The sequence below is a fragment of the Zychaea mexicana genome (assembly GCF_025766255.1).
Source record: "Zychaea mexicana strain RSA 1403 chromosome Unknown BDB00scaffold_187, whole genome shotgun sequence".
Classification (NCBI taxonomy): Eukaryota; Fungi; Mucoromycota; class Mucoromycetes; order Mucorales; family Lichtheimiaceae; genus Zychaea; species Zychaea mexicana.
The window spans coordinates 46749-63304 of NW_026516850.1; the positions used below are offsets into that span (position 1 = coordinate 46749).

Here is a 16556-nt window from a genome sequence, read left to right on the forward strand (position 1 = left end):
TCTTTGGCTTTCTTCTGTAAAATATTACATGGACAAACTTTCAATTTGTGGTAAAACAAACGGCTTCTTGTGTCACAGAAGAGCTGAGCACGTTCGTGTCACAGTACTGTGGTTTGAGGTGCTGTTCATCAACTCCCGCTGTGGCTGATTGACAGAAAGACTTCTTAACTCAAAAGCGTATAGATTTTTCATTTGTGCTGGGTGTACGGCAGTACTCTTTTTGGGTGCTCACGCATCAGTAAAGTCGCTTATAGTATAAAGCCTGAGCACAAATAGCATCACTATTGCTGGTTTTCTTTTTAAATTTTCTATGAATAATGGCTCAGCATCAATGACGTTGTTAATTCTACTCATAACATTAACAGCATGATGATCATTGAAAGCCAGTAGCGCTGCGCTCGCCTGATAATAACCTGGGCGCTGTTTATATCGATGGTTTTATCATAGCATTGATATTGATTAACCGTGATCAGTGCAGAGAATGGAAGTCGATCCTTCCCCTCTCCCGCTGAACTCTTTACAGTATACCAGGAAGGCTCTAGTTATCTTACATTTTTTTTTTCTCTCGATAAACAACTTCAAATATGATATGTATCGGTAGCGATGCTCACTGTGGCAAAATCTTGCCGCCAAATCTGCTGATAAGACCCAGTACTTACTCACCACCATGCCACTACCTGCAACCTACCTCTAGCGATACACAGTAGTAGATCTGAGTGTGGCGAGGTTCGGACGTGAAGACTTTGCATATGAGATATTGCTGATATAGACGTCTTTTAAATTTCTACCAGGTAAGGTATTAAATCTAACGTACGTGTGACTCTTGGAGTTTCAAACCACACGGGGCTGGTAGTTTTCTGATATTTAACAAAGTAGCATTCGTCGCAGGATTTAATTCATTCTCTGGCGTCGGTATTGATATTGTAGGGGTTGCCAGCATTGGTTCTTTTCCATCAGGACGCTTGATAGGTACGAGCTATTTGGCTCTGCAGATATGGTAAGAAAAAGAACTGTTTTGTGGAAATAAGAGGAAGGATGATAAAGGTCATGTTTGACTGTCAGCTCTTACACTTTGTAGGACACATCGTTGTTACTGTTTTTAACTGTGACAAAGATATAATTCGAGGGTGCGTACATATAAAGTTTATTGCATGGGTCTATCATCAAGTCCCGTATGATGGTGTCTACTATATTTCTTTTTGTCAATGGTAGTTATGGCCAGCAGTATCACTACTGTCGTTTTCTGACAATTTGTCTTTGTTTTGAGTGAGGAAGGAGAGGAAAGGGAGAGATAAAAGTATAGAAGCAAGAGTCATGTTTTATATCTTACAACAGATACAACGTCAATGTGTCTCTGCAACGTCTTGAAAAGAAGGATTATGTCATGTGCATGGTCTTTCTGGCTATCACTTGATCGCAGGTTTCATTTTGAATTGAGAGACTTAAAAGCTTCTAAAAGTAGAAGCATATGTAAGACAACAATAATATAATAGACATTAGACAGTATTAAAAACGTCCCAAGAAGAGGTAGACAACATGAAGGTGGTACTCAAATCATCCGCCCTCTTTACTAAAGCTGCCTCGGAGACCTCACACAGCAGATGCTGTAAAACGAATATATTATTGCATAGAAGCAATTCTCATCAAAACAAAAAATTGCGACAAGCAGCATCGCACAGAGAAACGTTATGGCGAGAGAAAGGAGAGGCACATGGTAGCACAGTAGCGATAACAACAAACAATCAGTTCATAGGGCAGAAAGCATTCCTCCTTGCCCCAAACGGGTTTGGCTGTCAAACCATAATTAGGTGGGTGTGTGGTGCAATCGACCCCACTCGAGTATTTCCGTTCTCATGTTCATGGGCGACAAATCAAACACAACGGCAATGAGCAATAACAAGCCTCCCCTCCGAAAGAACAGAAGAAGAATCTACTCCACCGATTTCATCACTCCTGCTTCCCATCGATTTGACAACCTCCTCCAGAGCACGACGACGAATCAACCGAAAATTTCTAATTCGCCAGGCCTGCCATAAATGATGTGATGACCAGCCAATCACAAGAGTCTCTGGTATTTTTAAACGAAATTGCGCCATCAAGCCCGCATTATCATTTATATATAATCCACCTGTTTCCCCCTACCCTTTCCTCTTTTCTCTTCCACCCGCATATACACGCTACATAAAACTCTTCCCCCCTCCATCCCTCCATACCGACGACACCAATGACAGCCCAATCCTTCTGCTACCGACATCGACCTGATCTGAAACCCGTGCGAACCGAAACCGCTCGTGAGGATCTTTACAAGGTTCGTGCTTTTATTTTATTCGGGGAAAAGGCGGATTACCATAAACTGCAATAATCACTTGGAGAGAACAAGCGATAAATAACAATCCTGCTACTGCTTGTTCTTCTTTTTTAGGAACTCGCACTATTACCTGCAGCTGACCAACAATCGATCGCCACAGCTTGGACCACCTTTTCTTCCGCACCAGCATCTCAGCGTCGACTGATCCTACAAGGTCTGCTCACCACTTGCTGCACCTCCCAACTTTCCTTCCTCGCCAACTCTATCGAACCTTTACTCCGAGTCGACTTTACCGCCATCCTGCCAACCGAAGTATGCGTCAAGATCTTTTCCTACCTGGACGCCCAGTCCTTGTGCTCTGCCTGTCAAGTCAGCCGCACATGGAAAGCCATTGCCGACGATGACATCCTTTGGCACCGCATGTGTCAGCAACACATTGACAAGAAGTGCCACAAATGTGGTTGGGGATTGCCTTTGCTTCAGAAACGTCGCATTATCCGTCTCGACCCTAACCATCCTACTACGACTGCTACTGCTGTAATTTCCCGAAAACGACAAAGTACAGAAGTAGAAGAGGCATCACCTGCGCCCAAACGCGCCGATCGTAAGCCATGGAAGCAAGTATACAGCGAACGATTGGTTGTTGAGCGCAACTGGCGGAAGCACCGACATACTACTCGAAAGTTGCAGCAACCAGAAGGTGCCCTCTGTTTACAGTATTGCGACGCGCAAAATATCCTCATCACTGGCTCGACCGAAGGCACAGCAACTGTATGGGACCTTGAAACCGGCAAGGTTTTGCGCGTACTCAAAGGCCATTCTCGTTCTATTCAAGCCCTTCAATTCGATGATACCAAACTCGTAACAGGATCGGTACGCTACTTTGCTATCCATTCTATCAAACATTCTTCTTCGAATTTGAACACATTGAGTTGTACGAATACTGACAACATACAATATAAATAGATGGATCATACCTTAAAGATATGGAATTACCACACTGGACAATGCATTCGGACACTCGAAGGCCACAGCGACGGTGTTGTCCATCTCCATTTCGATTCGCGCATTCTAGCCAGTGGTTCCGTCGATGGCACAGTGAAAATCTGGAACTTCCAAACTGGTCAGTGTTACGCTCTGACAGGCCATACCGACAAAGTGACACACACGCAGATTTATCAGCACAATAAAGTCGTTTCTAGCAGCGCCGACGGTACGATTCGTCTATGGAATCTCGACACACGCTCGTGTTCACACGTGTTTCAAGGCCACATGGGTCCAGTTCAAGTCGCTATTCCTGGTTGTCTCCAACAGGATGCCGTCATAATGTCCGCTTCTCTCGACCGCACAATCCGCATCTGGTCCATGGAAACGGGTAAATGCATACGCACACTGTTGGGCCATACTGATGGCGTCACAGCTTTGGCGTATGACAAGTTACGACTTGTATCGGGCTCGATCCTTGGTACAGTCAAACTGTGGGACGTCGCTAGTGGCCTGCCAATGTATTCCCTCGAAGAAGGTGACGAAAGCGCAAAGAGCATCACGTCGGTCAAGCTCAGCGACGCCAAGGTGGTCAGTGCATCCCACCGCGGTGAAATAGCCATTTACGATTTCTCGAAAGCACCTTCCTCATAATCTACACTACTATAGCATCCACCTGTACAAAGTTCCAATATACCCACTCCTTTGAGCTATTCTATTGCTATTGTTGTCACCACGCATCCTCATGCAAAGGGAGATTTTCCATTCCCTCTCTCTTTGTAAACAACCAGCCAACCAATCAATGGTAGAAACCCCACCATACGTCTTTGTTGCATCATCAGGTTGCCTAAAATATCCATGTTACCGCTCGTCTATATCATGGGTGTCATGCAGGCCACCTATTTTCTGTTTCTTTTTTCTTTTCTTCTACATTCTTTTTTTTTTCTTTCTCTCGCACTCCCCACTCTCACTTCAACAACACTCTTTCATTATTTAAACAAAATGGGCATCCCAGCAGGAGATAAAACCAAGGGCGCCAAGCTCTTCAAGACTCGTTGTGCTCAGTGCCACACTTGTGAACCTGTAAGCCCCACTAATAAACACATCAATCGAAACAGCGTGATATGAAAAAAGTAACTGTTTGTCCGTTCTATGTGTCAATGAAGGGAGGCAGCAACAAGGTCGGACCCGCGCTCCACGGTCTATTTGGACGTCAATCCGGCCAAGTTCCAGGATTCTCGTACACCGAGGCCAACAAGAACAAGGGCGTCGTTTGGGAAGAGCAAACACTGTTTGATTATTTGCAAAACCCGAAAAAGTACATTCCGGGTACCAAGATGGCCTTTGCTGGTTTCAAGAAGGAGCAGGAAAGAGCTGATGTCATTGCTTACTTGAAGGAAGAAACATCCAAGTAACGCGAAAGCAAGGATTATACATTTAAAAATAGAGAGCTAAACATATTGTGTCTGTATATTGTGGATATATTACCAGAGTAAAAAAGACAACTTGGTTATTCGTCGTTATTTCTGGACGATGGTTTTGGAACCTACCGCTACGCGTAGACGTGTGAGTTCTCACCGATGAAAGATAACAGTGCACTATTGGTCTGAAGAGAGAGAGAGAGTGTGTGTGTGTGTGTGTGCTGAGCCCACCAAAACAAACCAGGGCGAGCCCATCATCTTGTTTACCAATGATGCACATCAGCTTCCACATTTAGTTTGGTTAAATTGTTGTTGTTATTTATATGTCACGATCCGTAAAAGTATCTTTTCTTCGTCAGCAGCTTGGATCGATCTTCAAAAATGTAAAATGAGCACGAAGATACTTTTTACGTTATCTCCATTATACTACTTCCCCTAAGCATTTTGACCTTACATTTTAATGAAAACGACAGGCTCTTTTAAGAGTCCCCATAAGACGAGACGGAACGAGGCGTTCATATGGATTCCGACTAGCATACATGCACGTACAACGTGCAGCAGTACAACATGTACAATGCATGTCATCAGCGCCTTGAGAAGCAGAAAGGAACATACCATAATGCTATGTTTTACTTGTCAGGCAAGCACTTGATGGCAAGTACATAACGACGTTGTCATACCACTTTGTTTAGATTGTAGTACATCAGTGTCCGATCGGTATTGCTGTGTACTCCATTCTGGAACAGTGAGGTCGATGACCGCTTTATACTACGGTGATGGCTTTATACAGCTTACTTGGTGATGACACCTTTACTATATAGACCCTATGGCTAAATATTGTGCATGTCAAGAATTAGGCGGCAGTATCATACTAGCTTTTTACGTTGTCAGCGACCAAAGTACCTCTTTACACAATATCTTTTGTAGCCTTATATATCTAGATAGGTATCATGTCGTGCTATTACTGTTCCCATTCAATGATTTTGGATCATGAAATTTGTAGAGAATGGAGGCAGGGGTCCGCACTTTATTCTATCTCCAAGTGATCGTAATAAATCTCTTTTGGTTTGTTGGCTTGGTTAGGACGTAAACTCAAGGCTAATTGATGGGGCAGGCAGTTTCTAACTCACGCAAAAAGCTCGATCGATACACACAGGCCGTCGTCCGTCAGCCTTGGCAAGCGGAATGAACCGACGCGTGGTTGCTATCTTGTTAGTTTCTAAGCAAAGGCACTTAAAGTCCTGCTTTTAATTATGCCATCGCATCAAGGCAATTGGTGGCCATGCTATGTTTGGAGAATGTGTTTTACTTGCTTAACCGTCTGCATATGGTTGAGGTTTCTTAGTATCATAATCGGTGCCAATCGGTGAAGTTTAACGCCATGTTTTAAGTAAAACTGACATTTTTTTGTACTTGTTATAAGCTAACAGGCACTTTCCTATACGTAACATAGGTGTATTAGACGCCATCATAAAAACTTCATACAACAATTAGTTAAACCTCATGCTGCTTGACATACTTTGTATCAGTGTGCCTCAACTAAGCTACTGGAGGGATCAAGAAGTATGATTTCTCAAAGCTCTCCATAGGATGTATTACCTACTATTCGCACGCAACCCTTTAAATGGCGCGAGCAAAGATTGCCTTACTCTCTCGCTCTCACACTACGCGTGTGTGTAACCTTGATGTATTGTATTTAATGCAGCAGCAACAATGGTGACCCTCCCTTCTGCTTGGCCAATTGTGTAGATCGACACCGTGAGACGATTCTGTTCATCATGACAGTACTTATGGCCAGCATTATTCGCATCTTTACTTGCTGCTCATGACATCAAATGCTACATGGCGGGACCTTGTTTATCGAATTTCTGCTGTCCTTATCAACAAAAAGCTGTCTAACTAGTCGTAACCCATAAGTTTATGTGGAATAACACTACTAAATTTCGAGTGATAAAATATGCCTGGCGAGCAACTGCAGTTGCGACTATACAGGAAAATCTACAATGGTATTCAGATAAAGGTAACTGTACTGTTCCATTCCCTCATCCCCTTGCTTTGCTGAAGATAATGTCGGAAGAGAGCGGCGCGGATTATACCTGTTCACGACAAATGAGGAAGCCAAGGAGCTTCCGTCGACATCTTCAAGCGCCGAACGTAATCAACGCATGATGTTTGCTGCAGCTTATTTCACACGCAAGCACGCATACTCACACCTAACACACATTACAGCATTTCTTTTTCTTCCTCTCTCTTCTACTTCTTATCCTTATTACGCTCCCCCCCCTTTTTTTCCCTAACCTCCATGAGACACCCATTGCAAGTCTGTCGATCTCAATCCCAACACTTTAAACTTGGCAATAGTTCATTACTACCCTGCACACAATCTTATGCTCGCATCAGCAACATACTCTATCGTTCTTCGTCGTCGTCGTCGTCGTCGTCGTCAAAATGGCCAGGCACCACCAATAAGCCTGCTACTACCTCACGATTTTTGCCATCGTCGATCGGTCGCTGTCGACCTATTCCCGTAGCACCCTACATATACGGAAGACGATACTTTTATCATGCTTCTGACCAGGATCCTCCACCCACGGGTGGTGGGGCCACAGGAAAGTATGGTGGGGGCACAGGACGCGAAGCAACGTTGGAGGAAGAGGAGCTGCTGAGCTACTTTGCGAATATAAGTGATCCTCGCACGGTAAGCTAAGAAGAAAGTATGATATAATGTTGGGGCCATCAAACAATAAGATGACAGTGATTGAAGAAGGGTCTGTCTCTCCTTGTTATCAGATCGTGAGGCATTTGAACGAATATATTATCGGCCAAGAACAAGCAAAGAAGATCTTAGCAGTAGCTGTTTTTAATCATTACAATCGGGTCCGAGCTAACCTGCATCGGCAGCTTAAACGCGAGCAGGAGGCGGACCAGCTTGATGCTACTACAACCGATGGTAGTGGCGGCATACCGCATCACAACACGACGGAGCATGACCGGACTACCTCTTCCACTGCTACTGGCTGGCCCCACAGAGACACATCGTATCATCCTGCTAATCATCACCCTGGTAATGGAGGGAGCAACCCTACTGTACAAGTGACAGGCGGCCTTGTCCCGGTCGAGCGAGTATCATCTTATGGTAAATACAAAAGCAACATAGGGGAGCTGGTGAGAAGAAAACCTAGTTTTATGTATTACGCTTCGAATGAGCAAAAAGAAACTGACGCCTGCACTCTATGTGTACATTCCCATTATTACTCCCACGACGGTTATTGTAACCAGCATCATCACAACAACGAAGCTGGTCCAACAACAATGGATTAGCAGACGGTAATACCCCAGGAAGCAACACTAGTAGTACTCCCGGTGTTTCCTCTTCTTCATCCTCTTCTGCTGCTGCATCCGGAATGCTCCAGCCGATAGCTCCGCGGCACGCGTCCTCAGAGCAATCATCGCTTGACGCAGATGATGGAACTGTTTTTGAAAAGAGCAATGTTTTATTAATCGGGCCTACTGGATCGGGTAAGTCACCTGGCTTGTTGCTGTAGTTCTTGTTTATTGTTAACAAGGCATAGAAGAAAAACTTACATTATTGCATATTTATAAAAGGCAAGACATTGTTGGCGAAAACTTTGGCGCAAATTCTGCAAGTACCATTTTCCATGTCAGATGCAACCCCTTTCACACAGGCGGGCTATGTCGGTGAAGATGTCGAGCTTGTGATCCAGAGACTCCTGCAGGTATAAGAAAAAGTCTACTTTCAGGCTAAAAACCTAAATTAGTTGATCTCCTTTCTGCTATACATGTCAGTATTCATGGGAATGGCAACTTATCAACGTGTATACCGGTGTAGGCATGCGATCACGATATCAAGAAAGCAGAAACTGGTATTGTGTTTATTGACGAAATTGACAAAATATCAAGACGGTCCGATACGTTTTCATCCTCAAGGGATGTTTCTGGGGAAGGAGTACAGCAAGTAAGGCTTGAGCCTTTTCAATTTCTTTCTATTAATCAAGTGGTGCTACTTATGTTGAGGGAGCAAAAAATGGAACATTTAAATGTGCTTATACACCCCACTATGATGCAAATCCCGTCCATAGTCTTTATTACGGATGTTGGAAGGAACGATCGTAAACGTGACAGACAAATCAGCAATCGGCAGTGGTTCTGGACCAGGCAAACGTGGAGGTGGATCAGGAGGACCTGCAGGTGGCAGTAGTGGGTTAACTACGGGTGGATCGTTCAGTGGAAGCGCACCTCAGAATAAGCCTGAAGTATATGCCGTTGATACGAGCAATATCCTGTTTATTCTCAGTGGCGCATTCATTGGACTGGATAAGACGGTGATGGATCGAATTGCCAAAGGAGTAAGTAATTAAAGCTAATACCTAAGTTTGGCGAACGTTCTCCTTCATCCTTATGCTGCTTTTTTCTGCTTGTGTGGAGAGAGAAACGTTAAACCTATATGCACATAGTCTATAGGCTTTGATGCTACCCTAAGATCAGCATCGGATGATGACAAGGATAACAACAAACCCAATACTGTAAGACCGTTGGAGCATGTCGAACCTGCAGGCAAGTGATGCTGTTTCGAGCTTATAAAATCTCTTTCTTTCTTCAAAAAGTCTCATTGTATACTTGTATATCCAGATCTTGTCAAATATGGATTAATACCCGAATTCATTGGGCGAGTACCGGTCGTTGCATCATTGAACAACTTGTCGGTGGATGATCTAGTGCGGATTCTTGAAGAGCCCAAAAACTCTCTCGTTAAACAATATCAAGGGTTGTTTGAGCTCAACAAGGTACGGTAGCATGATTGCAACGTTGAGAGAAACTAAGTAATCAAGGATGTATGTTAATATACAGTACTTATACATACAATCGTTACTGTATCTTAGATTACTCTTCAATTTAGCAAAGGTGCACTGAGACGTATTGCTGAAGAAGCTCTGGAGAAAAAGACTGGCGCTCGAGGTCTCAGAAGAATTATGGTAATGCATCCTTATACACATGGTCACTATTGCATATAATCAAGTTTATCACTAAAAAGCAGCAACAACTGTGACTTTCATTAACTTAGGAGGGTTTGCTTTTGGAGCCAATGTATGAGTCACCCAATTCCCACATTAGACATGTTGTGATTGATAGTAAGGTTGTGTCAAAAGAAAAACCAGCCGCGTACCTCAGCAGTGGACAGGAACATCATGCGGCCAAGATTATTGCTGAAGATGATGGTATCGTTTCGGATACAGCTGAAGAACTAGAGCAAGTGGACGTTTCGGATACGTCCAGTGCCATGGGCCAGCAGCAACAGCAACAGGAAGGGCTTCGCAGGGAGATGACGCAAATGTAGTTCCTTTTCTTCTAGTTTTTTTTTCTTGGTTCTTGCTCCAATGTTTCTTTTTCTATTGTATCATACAATTCTCCAATATCGTTCGAGTACCACAGTAGCAATAAATGCAGCTGCCTTTTTTAATATATAAGATTCGTATCTGCGTCCGTATCATACCGAGGGACTGACAACTTTTTTTTTTGTAGAGAAGTGGGTTTACCGTAAATGGCAAATCGGTGGAGAGATTTTTAAAAAGCTGGTTCATCCGGACAACTTCCGCACTTCTCTTTCTTTTTTTCGACTTGTCCTTCCCAAACACACACAATGTCTGAACGTAAGGTGCTCAATAAATACTTCCCTCCTAATTTTGATCCGTCGCAAATTCCCAGACAGTAAGTATAGCTGATTAGCTCATAAAAGGAGTGGTTGTTTCCTGTCATACATTTAACTCATGTAATAAATCAGAAAGCGACCTAAGGATCAGCAACACAAGGTCCGTCTGATGGCACCATTTTCGATGCGATGCGAGAGCTGTGGTGAATACATTTACAAGGGAAAAAAGTTTAATGCGCGGAAGGAAACAGTTGAAGGCGAAATATACCTAAACATCAAGATCTTTCGATTCTACATTCGGTAAGTGTTCTGAGTAGGGATGTAAAAGAGAAAAATTGTAATTAATCAAGTATACGTTTCCAAACTACATTTAGATGCCCACGATGCTCGGCTGAAATTACGTTCAAGACAGATCCAAAAAATACAGATTATATAGCTGAACTCGGTGCAAGTCGAAACTTCGAACCATGGCGAGGCGAGGATGAGGAGGGGAAACCCGAAGAGGAAGAGGAAGAAGTAGACGATCCCATGAAAGCGTTAGAAAATCGAACACTGGACTCGAAACGAGAAATGGAGATTCTGGATGCATTAGACGAAATCCGATTACGCAATGCACGAAGTGAACGTGTTGATGTAGATGATGTACTCGAACGATTCACCATGGTAGACAAGTCTGCTCTGGAGCAGCGATTAGAGCAGGAAAGTTTGGAAGATGAACAGCATGCGACGGAAGCGTTCCAGTCAGGCGATGGTGAACGTGTACGCAAGTTGGCGGATGGAGAAGAGCCGGATGTGTTTTCGCTCGTGGCTGCACAACGACCGTTGAACAACAATACTTCATTCAAAGCGCCTTCATCAACGACGACGGCCACACAAAACAATGCGGCGAAACGGAAAGCGGAACAACAGAGTTTTGGTATTGCCATAAAGCGCAAGACAGCGACGGATGAGAAAAAGGCAACCACTACTACGAACAAAAACAATACCCCACAAAAAGCACCATCACCACCAAAAGCAGCAAGTGGAGGTCTATCCATGCTGGCATCTTACGATGATGGTTCTTCATCAGATGAAAGCTCATCATAACTGATTTCATTTATTTTGTGATTTTTTTTTCGGTTTTTCTTTTATTTAGAGTAAATCATATCTACAAATCGAATGAAAATGGACTGTGGCACAAGTGAATCTTTTCTTTTCATCATGCGTTTCTTTTCATGCGTGTTTTTTTCTGTTGCGATGTATAGGATTGTGTGGATGTGTGTGTGTGTGTGCTGCGTGTGTATAGAAGCGGAAAGTGGGAGAGATGGGTAGAAGTGTAATATAACGTAATATATGGCGTATGTATGTGTATTTGTGTGGGTCAGCTTGTGAAGGAGGAACTTATTGTTCTCCAGGACGCTTAGCGTTACAGGCGACAATCTTGACCTTGTCAGCAGATACGCTGTCTTGTTCAAACTTAAAGTTGGGGTTTTCAATGATAAAAGTCCAAACATCATCGCAGAAACGGTATGTATGCAAGTGCCCCTATACATAAAGTAGCAGTGTATACAGTCAGTAAACCACCCCTCAAGAATTATATTACTCAAGAGATCAATAACTAATTTCCAACTTTGCTACTACTGCTACTATTGATCGCTAATCACCTTGACATTAGCCTTATTTCGTACGAGCTGCGCCAATGCTTCTGAAATGCTCTTGTCAAAGGTAGTGAGAACACGCATGGCCAACTGTGGATTGATGTGTCCACTTTGAATCAACTCATCGAGGGAATCCGTTAACGCCATTCCGATACTTTAGTAATAACGTTAATATTCAATCTTGTTGATCACCAATTACTCCAAAACAATTGCTACAATCGTTAAAAGACCACACACCTGCTGCGACGGTACAGCTCATAGAATTGTTGTGAGGACATATTAGTTTATGTGTGAGAAAAAAAGACGGTAGGCCCGTTTTTCTTTAGGATACGTAGACTTCGTATTTATACTTCAGCACAACCAATCAGATCGCTGCTTCCCTTCATCAAGCAAAGTTCCGCCATTCAACAAGTGCAACCGTACTGAATACACTCTCTTTCTTAGCACGTATTTACTCCAACGTATACTCAGTGTTTATATCTTGAAGAAGAGTGTAATGCCACAATAAAAATGACAACGATAGCAGACAGTGTCAGTATCCTACTAATTTGCACAGCATTCACAGAAGCGGCGACTATGTATGTGTGGGATCATGTACTTTTTCAGTATTGGTTATCCCATCCGCACTACTAATTATGTAAGCTATGGTAATGGATACTACTGCTCTTCAAGTTCGTTCGCTACATCGACCCCATGTATATGTGCATCTCAACTCTTATTCGCTTTATTAGCTGTTCGTCATAGGTTTACCTCAGAAGAAGACAATTGGGGTTTCTCTCGTCTCGTCAACTTTGATCGTATATATCAGCGTGATGATGAAACGAACGTGCTCCGTTACTAACACAGGGTCAAATATGGGTAAATGCTATTGTGCGCGTATTCAAGGATCCAACAAGCTTGCTGTGGCATGATTTCATTAGATAAGAGTGGATATATTGAAGCAGGAATTTGATCCTCACACTTTGCTCATTTTACTTATTTCCTTTCTTTTGATGCTATAGCTATGATTCAAAAAAAAATTGATCTCGTAGGCATGGAAAATGCCGGATTTTCAAGATACCTCAATGTTTTATTGCAGCTAATTTTCCACACCAAAATTTTTGAATGAAGCACCCGCAGCAGAAAAGAGCATTCTCGCAGAACTACAACTATTTTTCTTTCATTTGCAATCCTCCCCTAAAGCAGTAGGTACTGTAAGGGAGAGAATATGTACATACCCACTTTGTCTAGCATCGCTGATTTTCCCGCGCGCCACCTCCACAGTACCGTCGTCGCTAAGTACCGTTACATGTACACCAGCTCGTCGATTTATGATGTCGTTTCTAGGCGATGTCACTTGGAGATAAACTTGCCGACTACTCCAGGCATCCAAAGCTGCATAGTGTACTTGCTCGTCAGTAAGTCGACCTTCCCAGTTGCCTTGTTGTAAATCCTTGGATAGACGATGTTGTACAGTTGTTGCACACATATTGCCAGACTTTTGATCCAGTAATTAGTTTGCATTTGTACTCGTTGCATATTGTCAACAGGTCCACGACAATGGATGCTTGAAGGTCATTGAATTGTTGAGGAGAAGTTTGTGAAAGCCGAGTGATATCATTTTCGATGTTACGCCCAACCTTGATGATATCTTTGCGATTTAAGCAGCGTCCAGATAGCGTGTGGCAGATGATGATATGGATCAGCGACTATACGTGGATGAACGTCAGTACGAAGAGATTCGATTTGTGTTTCAAAAATCTGTTTATCGGCCTCGACTTTGTCAGTATGACAAAGGATTTCTCGGTGACGATGGCCATGGGCAGTAAGACTTTGTAGCATGGCTAATCGCAAAAATTAGTTTCGGTTACTGTAATGCATCAGGAAATAAGCTACAGCCACGGAAAATTTGATTTTCGTTATGTTGTAACAACTTTATCTGTACCTTAGTGTTTATGTGATCATGAGTAAACTATAGCATTTTGCACCCATAATCAACCCTCTTTGGATAATACAGGAAGAATGAGCCTATAAGAGCTAACAGTTAGGAAGAAGAAGAGGCACCTGCGTTCGTGATTTTGAAAAGCAACACTTCTCAGTATAATATATTCACTTCTTTTAATGAGATTCGTCAGCTTGAAAAGGCGGTGCCTTATCCATTTCTTCTATATCAATTGAATTGTTGTGGTGTATCGTTCAGCAGTGTAGTGGACACGTAGTAATTGGATTTTTGAAGTTCAATGCCTTGGTTGTAAAAAAAATTCTTGGACCCTTTGTCAGCGGACCAACGGTGAGGCGAAAAGAGGGACGATTGGGGTTACACAAAAGAAGGGACTGGACCAAGATTTGCATTAACTTCGTTTACGGCAAGTTGTACCATCGACTCTCCCACTCTTTCTTTATACACCTTCAATCTGCCTCTTTTCATATGATTAAATGATTAAAGAGTTTTGTTTTGTGATGTTTCAAAATCTTATAACAGCTTAGATATATTTCATAGCGCTGCGGCGGTAGTCGAACGAGTGACACGACGATTGACGCCATTGTTGCGTTGAGCTTTTGTTGCAGTAGCTTTCCTTGTAGCGACCATGTAAAATGAGCTAATGGGTGCTATTAATAAAAAGATAGAGAGAGAGGTAGGGAGAGGATGATTGAGGTGTAAGAGAGTTAGAAAGACAAAGAAAGAAAGGAAAAAAAAGGAACTGTCACAAGCAGGTGAAACCAGGCACTGGAAGGCGTAAAACCGAACCAAGCAGCCCAAACCATGTTGAAATGCCGATTGTTCATCGTTATCGGCCAATCCGATCGAGTAAAAAGGTTCGATATGTTTGACCCACATCTTAAAAATGTTTTTTATTTAAACAACCATTTTCCAACTAGGGCTTTCATGATATTGGCGGATCGTCTTTCATCCATGCTCCACACCATGCCATCCTTCATGTTTGGACCATAACGATATACATCGCTACTAGCAGCACCGTCATCCTCGTCATCATCATTATCCAAGCGCATTTCATTCTCCACTTCGGCTACCACCAGTTGCATAATCCGACGCGTCTCGGTATCGTATCCTACACCGTTGGCCATCATTTCGTCGACCAGATTCAGCATTCCGTGTACGTCGCGCCAAAGTTTCCATCGCATCATCAACATGGCGTTGTACACCTCCGTGGTACATCCAGACACGTAGCTCACAACACTGTGGGTTTTGGCGTGTTCGAAAATCGACAGTGCCAGATAGGGGTCCTCGAACGTCATGCCTGCCATTTCAATCGCACGTTCTAATAATTTCGCATAATAGGGTGGATAGCCTCCTTTTGTTGTTGTTGTTGTTGCTGCTGAACTTGATGACGATGACGATGTAAACTCCATGACCCGTTCGAGTAACTGTCGACTGGATGCACATTCAACAATGGTATTGATAGCATTGGTTTCTTTGTCCCTTGCTGCAATCGCGTCATTGTTCGTCATCCTTGCCATATTGTATTCATGGTCGCGTCTGAGTTGCTTGCTCTTGTTGTTGTCGGCCTTGCCATAAAATGAGCCCATCATGCCACGTGGTAGTGGTGATGTCTTTTTATGCGGCTTTCGGCTCTTGATGACCATGTTTAATAACTGTTTTTCAATTTGCGAGTGGATGCGCTTGCTCTATTTAGCAGCTGTAGGATCCACTGGGGTCTTGGCGCCACTACTGCTACTATTTTTTCGTGGCAGTGGTGGTAATGACGATCCTTGTGCTTGAGACTCAGGGAACAACGTGTATAGCATACTGTTGAAATCACGAGTGGAATCGGAAGATTCAGATCTTGGACTTCGACTTTTTTGTAAAATTATATCGCGATCGAGTACATCAAGTGAATTGTTGTTGTTGTTGTTGCTGCTACTGTTCTCGGTGCTACTACTAGCAGTTGCTGTAGTACTTTGTTGCTGTTGTTCTTCTGGATAGTGTGATTGGGAATAAGATCGGACAAGACATGAGCGGCGTGGTATAGATTGATAAAATTGAACGTGTAGAACGTAATAAGATGGCGGTGGCACGTTGCATACTTTGCATAGTAGAATGTACTGACAACAAAACAGAATGAGCCTGGAAATTTTTTTTCTTTTGTATATTTTATTGAGGGTTCTGAGCCCCAAAATCTTGAGTAGAAATTACATGAGATGAACGGGAGAGAAGGCTTTGAAGGTGCTTGTCAACGACTTATTGATTCCAAGGGGATCCTTCCAGTACCGTTCGCCAGTGCATGGCCCATACAGCCTGTACCATAGCCCCAAGCGCGCCTAGGTGAGAGCGCCAGAACATGTTGTCATTGGAAAAGCGCATTTTGGAGCACCCCAGAGTTGGTCCGATGTTTGTGGTGGGGCGCGTAATCGCTGCAGTGCTTGGAGCCAAAAGGATAGCGTTAAAGGGCAATCAATGAAAGAATGTCGTAATGTTTCTGGTTCAACATCACATAGGGGGGCAAAGATTATTTGGATGTTTTTGACGGAAGACAAGAAAGTAATTGGGCTTTGTTTGACAAAGTGATTCAAAGAAAAGGATAGCGTTCTATGCAATA

At 43.2% G+C, this 16556-nt stretch overlaps 8 protein-coding genes across 8 annotated transcripts; 5 read left to right on the top strand and 3 right to left on the bottom strand.

The window, feature by feature from the left end:
- Window positions 1–2224: 2224 nt before the first annotated feature.
- Window positions 2225–3946, top strand: BDB00DRAFT_885503 (WD40-repeat-containing domain protein; the record flags this gene model as incomplete). Its single annotated transcript, XM_053128418.1, has 4 exons — window positions 2225–2308; window positions 2423–2795; window positions 2874–3181; window positions 3275–3946. The coding sequence occupies 4 exons, from the start codon at window positions 2225–2227 to the stop codon at window positions 3944–3946; spliced, it is 1437 nt and encodes a 478-aa protein (XP_052972700.1).
- Window positions 3947–4294: 348 nt separating this feature from the next.
- BDB00DRAFT_793459 (cytochrome c-like domain-containing protein) lies at window positions 4295–5547 on the top strand (the record flags this gene model as incomplete). The annotated part of the gene is made up of 6 exons (XM_053121207.1): window positions 4295–4375; window positions 4411–4703; window positions 4786–4858; window positions 5302–5371; window positions 5413–5458; window positions 5535–5547. The coding sequence occupies 6 exons, from the start codon at window positions 4295–4297 to the stop codon at window positions 5545–5547; spliced, it is 576 nt and encodes a 191-aa protein (XP_052972701.1).
- Window positions 5548–8117: 2570 nt separating this feature from the next.
- BDB00DRAFT_776363 (P-loop containing nucleoside triphosphate hydrolase protein) lies at window positions 8118–9746 on the top strand (the record flags this gene model as incomplete). The annotated part of the gene is made up of 7 exons (XM_053120271.1): window positions 8118–8232; window positions 8320–8450; window positions 8564–8689; window positions 8814–9080; window positions 9189–9257; window positions 9339–9518; window positions 9615–9746. The coding sequence occupies 7 exons, from the start codon at window positions 8118–8120 to the stop codon at window positions 9744–9746; spliced, it is 1020 nt and encodes a 339-aa protein (XP_052972702.1).
- Window positions 9747–10372: 626 nt separating this feature from the next.
- Window positions 10373–11185, top strand: BDB00DRAFT_749158 (CWC16 protein; the record flags this gene model as incomplete). The annotated part of the gene is made up of 3 exons (XM_053118587.1): window positions 10373–10440; window positions 10514–10681; window positions 10756–11185. Coding segments are annotated over 3 exons (666 nt in total), but the record flags the coding sequence as incomplete, so codon positions are not given.
- A 298-nt stretch (window positions 11186–11483) lies between these two features.
- Window positions 11484–12588, bottom strand: BDB00DRAFT_860433 (transcription initiation factor IIA, gamma subunit, helical domain-containing protein). The gene is made up of 4 exons (XM_053125999.1): window positions 12463–12588; window positions 12256–12324; window positions 12025–12172; window positions 11484–11905 (listed from the first exon to the last, which is right to left on the bottom strand). The coding sequence occupies exons 2-4, from the start codon at window positions 12294–12296 to the stop codon at window positions 11762–11764; spliced, it is 333 nt and encodes a 110-aa protein (XP_052972704.1). The 5' UTR covers window positions 12297–12324; window positions 12463–12588; the 3' UTR covers window positions 11484–11761.
- Window positions 12589–12610: 22 nt separating this feature from the next.
- BDB00DRAFT_860434 (uncharacterized protein) lies at window positions 12611–12866 on the top strand (the record flags this gene model as incomplete). The annotated part of the gene is made up of 2 exons (XM_053126000.1): window positions 12611–12665; window positions 12750–12866. 2 exons carry the CDS (start codon window positions 12611–12613, stop codon window positions 12857–12859), a joined length of 165 nt encoding a protein of 54 aa, XP_052972705.1. The 3' UTR covers window positions 12860–12866.
- A 1984-nt stretch (window positions 12867–14850) lies between these two features.
- BDB00DRAFT_879710 (uncharacterized protein) lies at window positions 14851–15603 on the bottom strand (the record flags this gene model as incomplete). Its single annotated transcript, XM_053127902.1, has 1 exon — window positions 14851–15603. One exon carries the CDS (start codon window positions 15601–15603, stop codon window positions 14851–14853), a length of 753 nt encoding a protein of 250 aa, XP_052972706.1.
- A 42-nt stretch (window positions 15604–15645) lies between these two features.
- Window positions 15646–16321, bottom strand: BDB00DRAFT_879711 (uncharacterized protein; the record flags this gene model as incomplete). The annotated part of the gene is made up of 2 exons (XM_053127903.1): window positions 15646–16062; window positions 16229–16321. 2 exons carry the CDS (start codon window positions 16319–16321, stop codon window positions 15646–15648), a joined length of 510 nt encoding a protein of 169 aa, XP_052972707.1.
- Between the last annotated feature and the right edge of the window lie 235 nt (window positions 16322–16556).

What these genes read in the sequence shown, in the direction of transcription:
- BDB00DRAFT_860433 (XM_053125999.1), bottom strand. Translation starts at nt 12,296, where the DNA reads ATGTCCTCACAACAATTCTATGAGCTGTACCGTCGCAGCAG. An exon ending in GAGCTGTACCGTCGCAGCAG is followed by an intron (nt 12,173 to 12,255) that starts GTGTGTGGTCTT and finishes TTATTACTAAAG; the next exon opens with TATCGGAATGGCGTTAACGG. An exon ending in GAAATAAGGCTAATGTCAAG is followed by an intron (nt 11,906 to 12,024) that starts GTGATTAGCGAT and finishes CTTTATGTATAG; the next exon opens with GGGCACTTGCATACATACCG.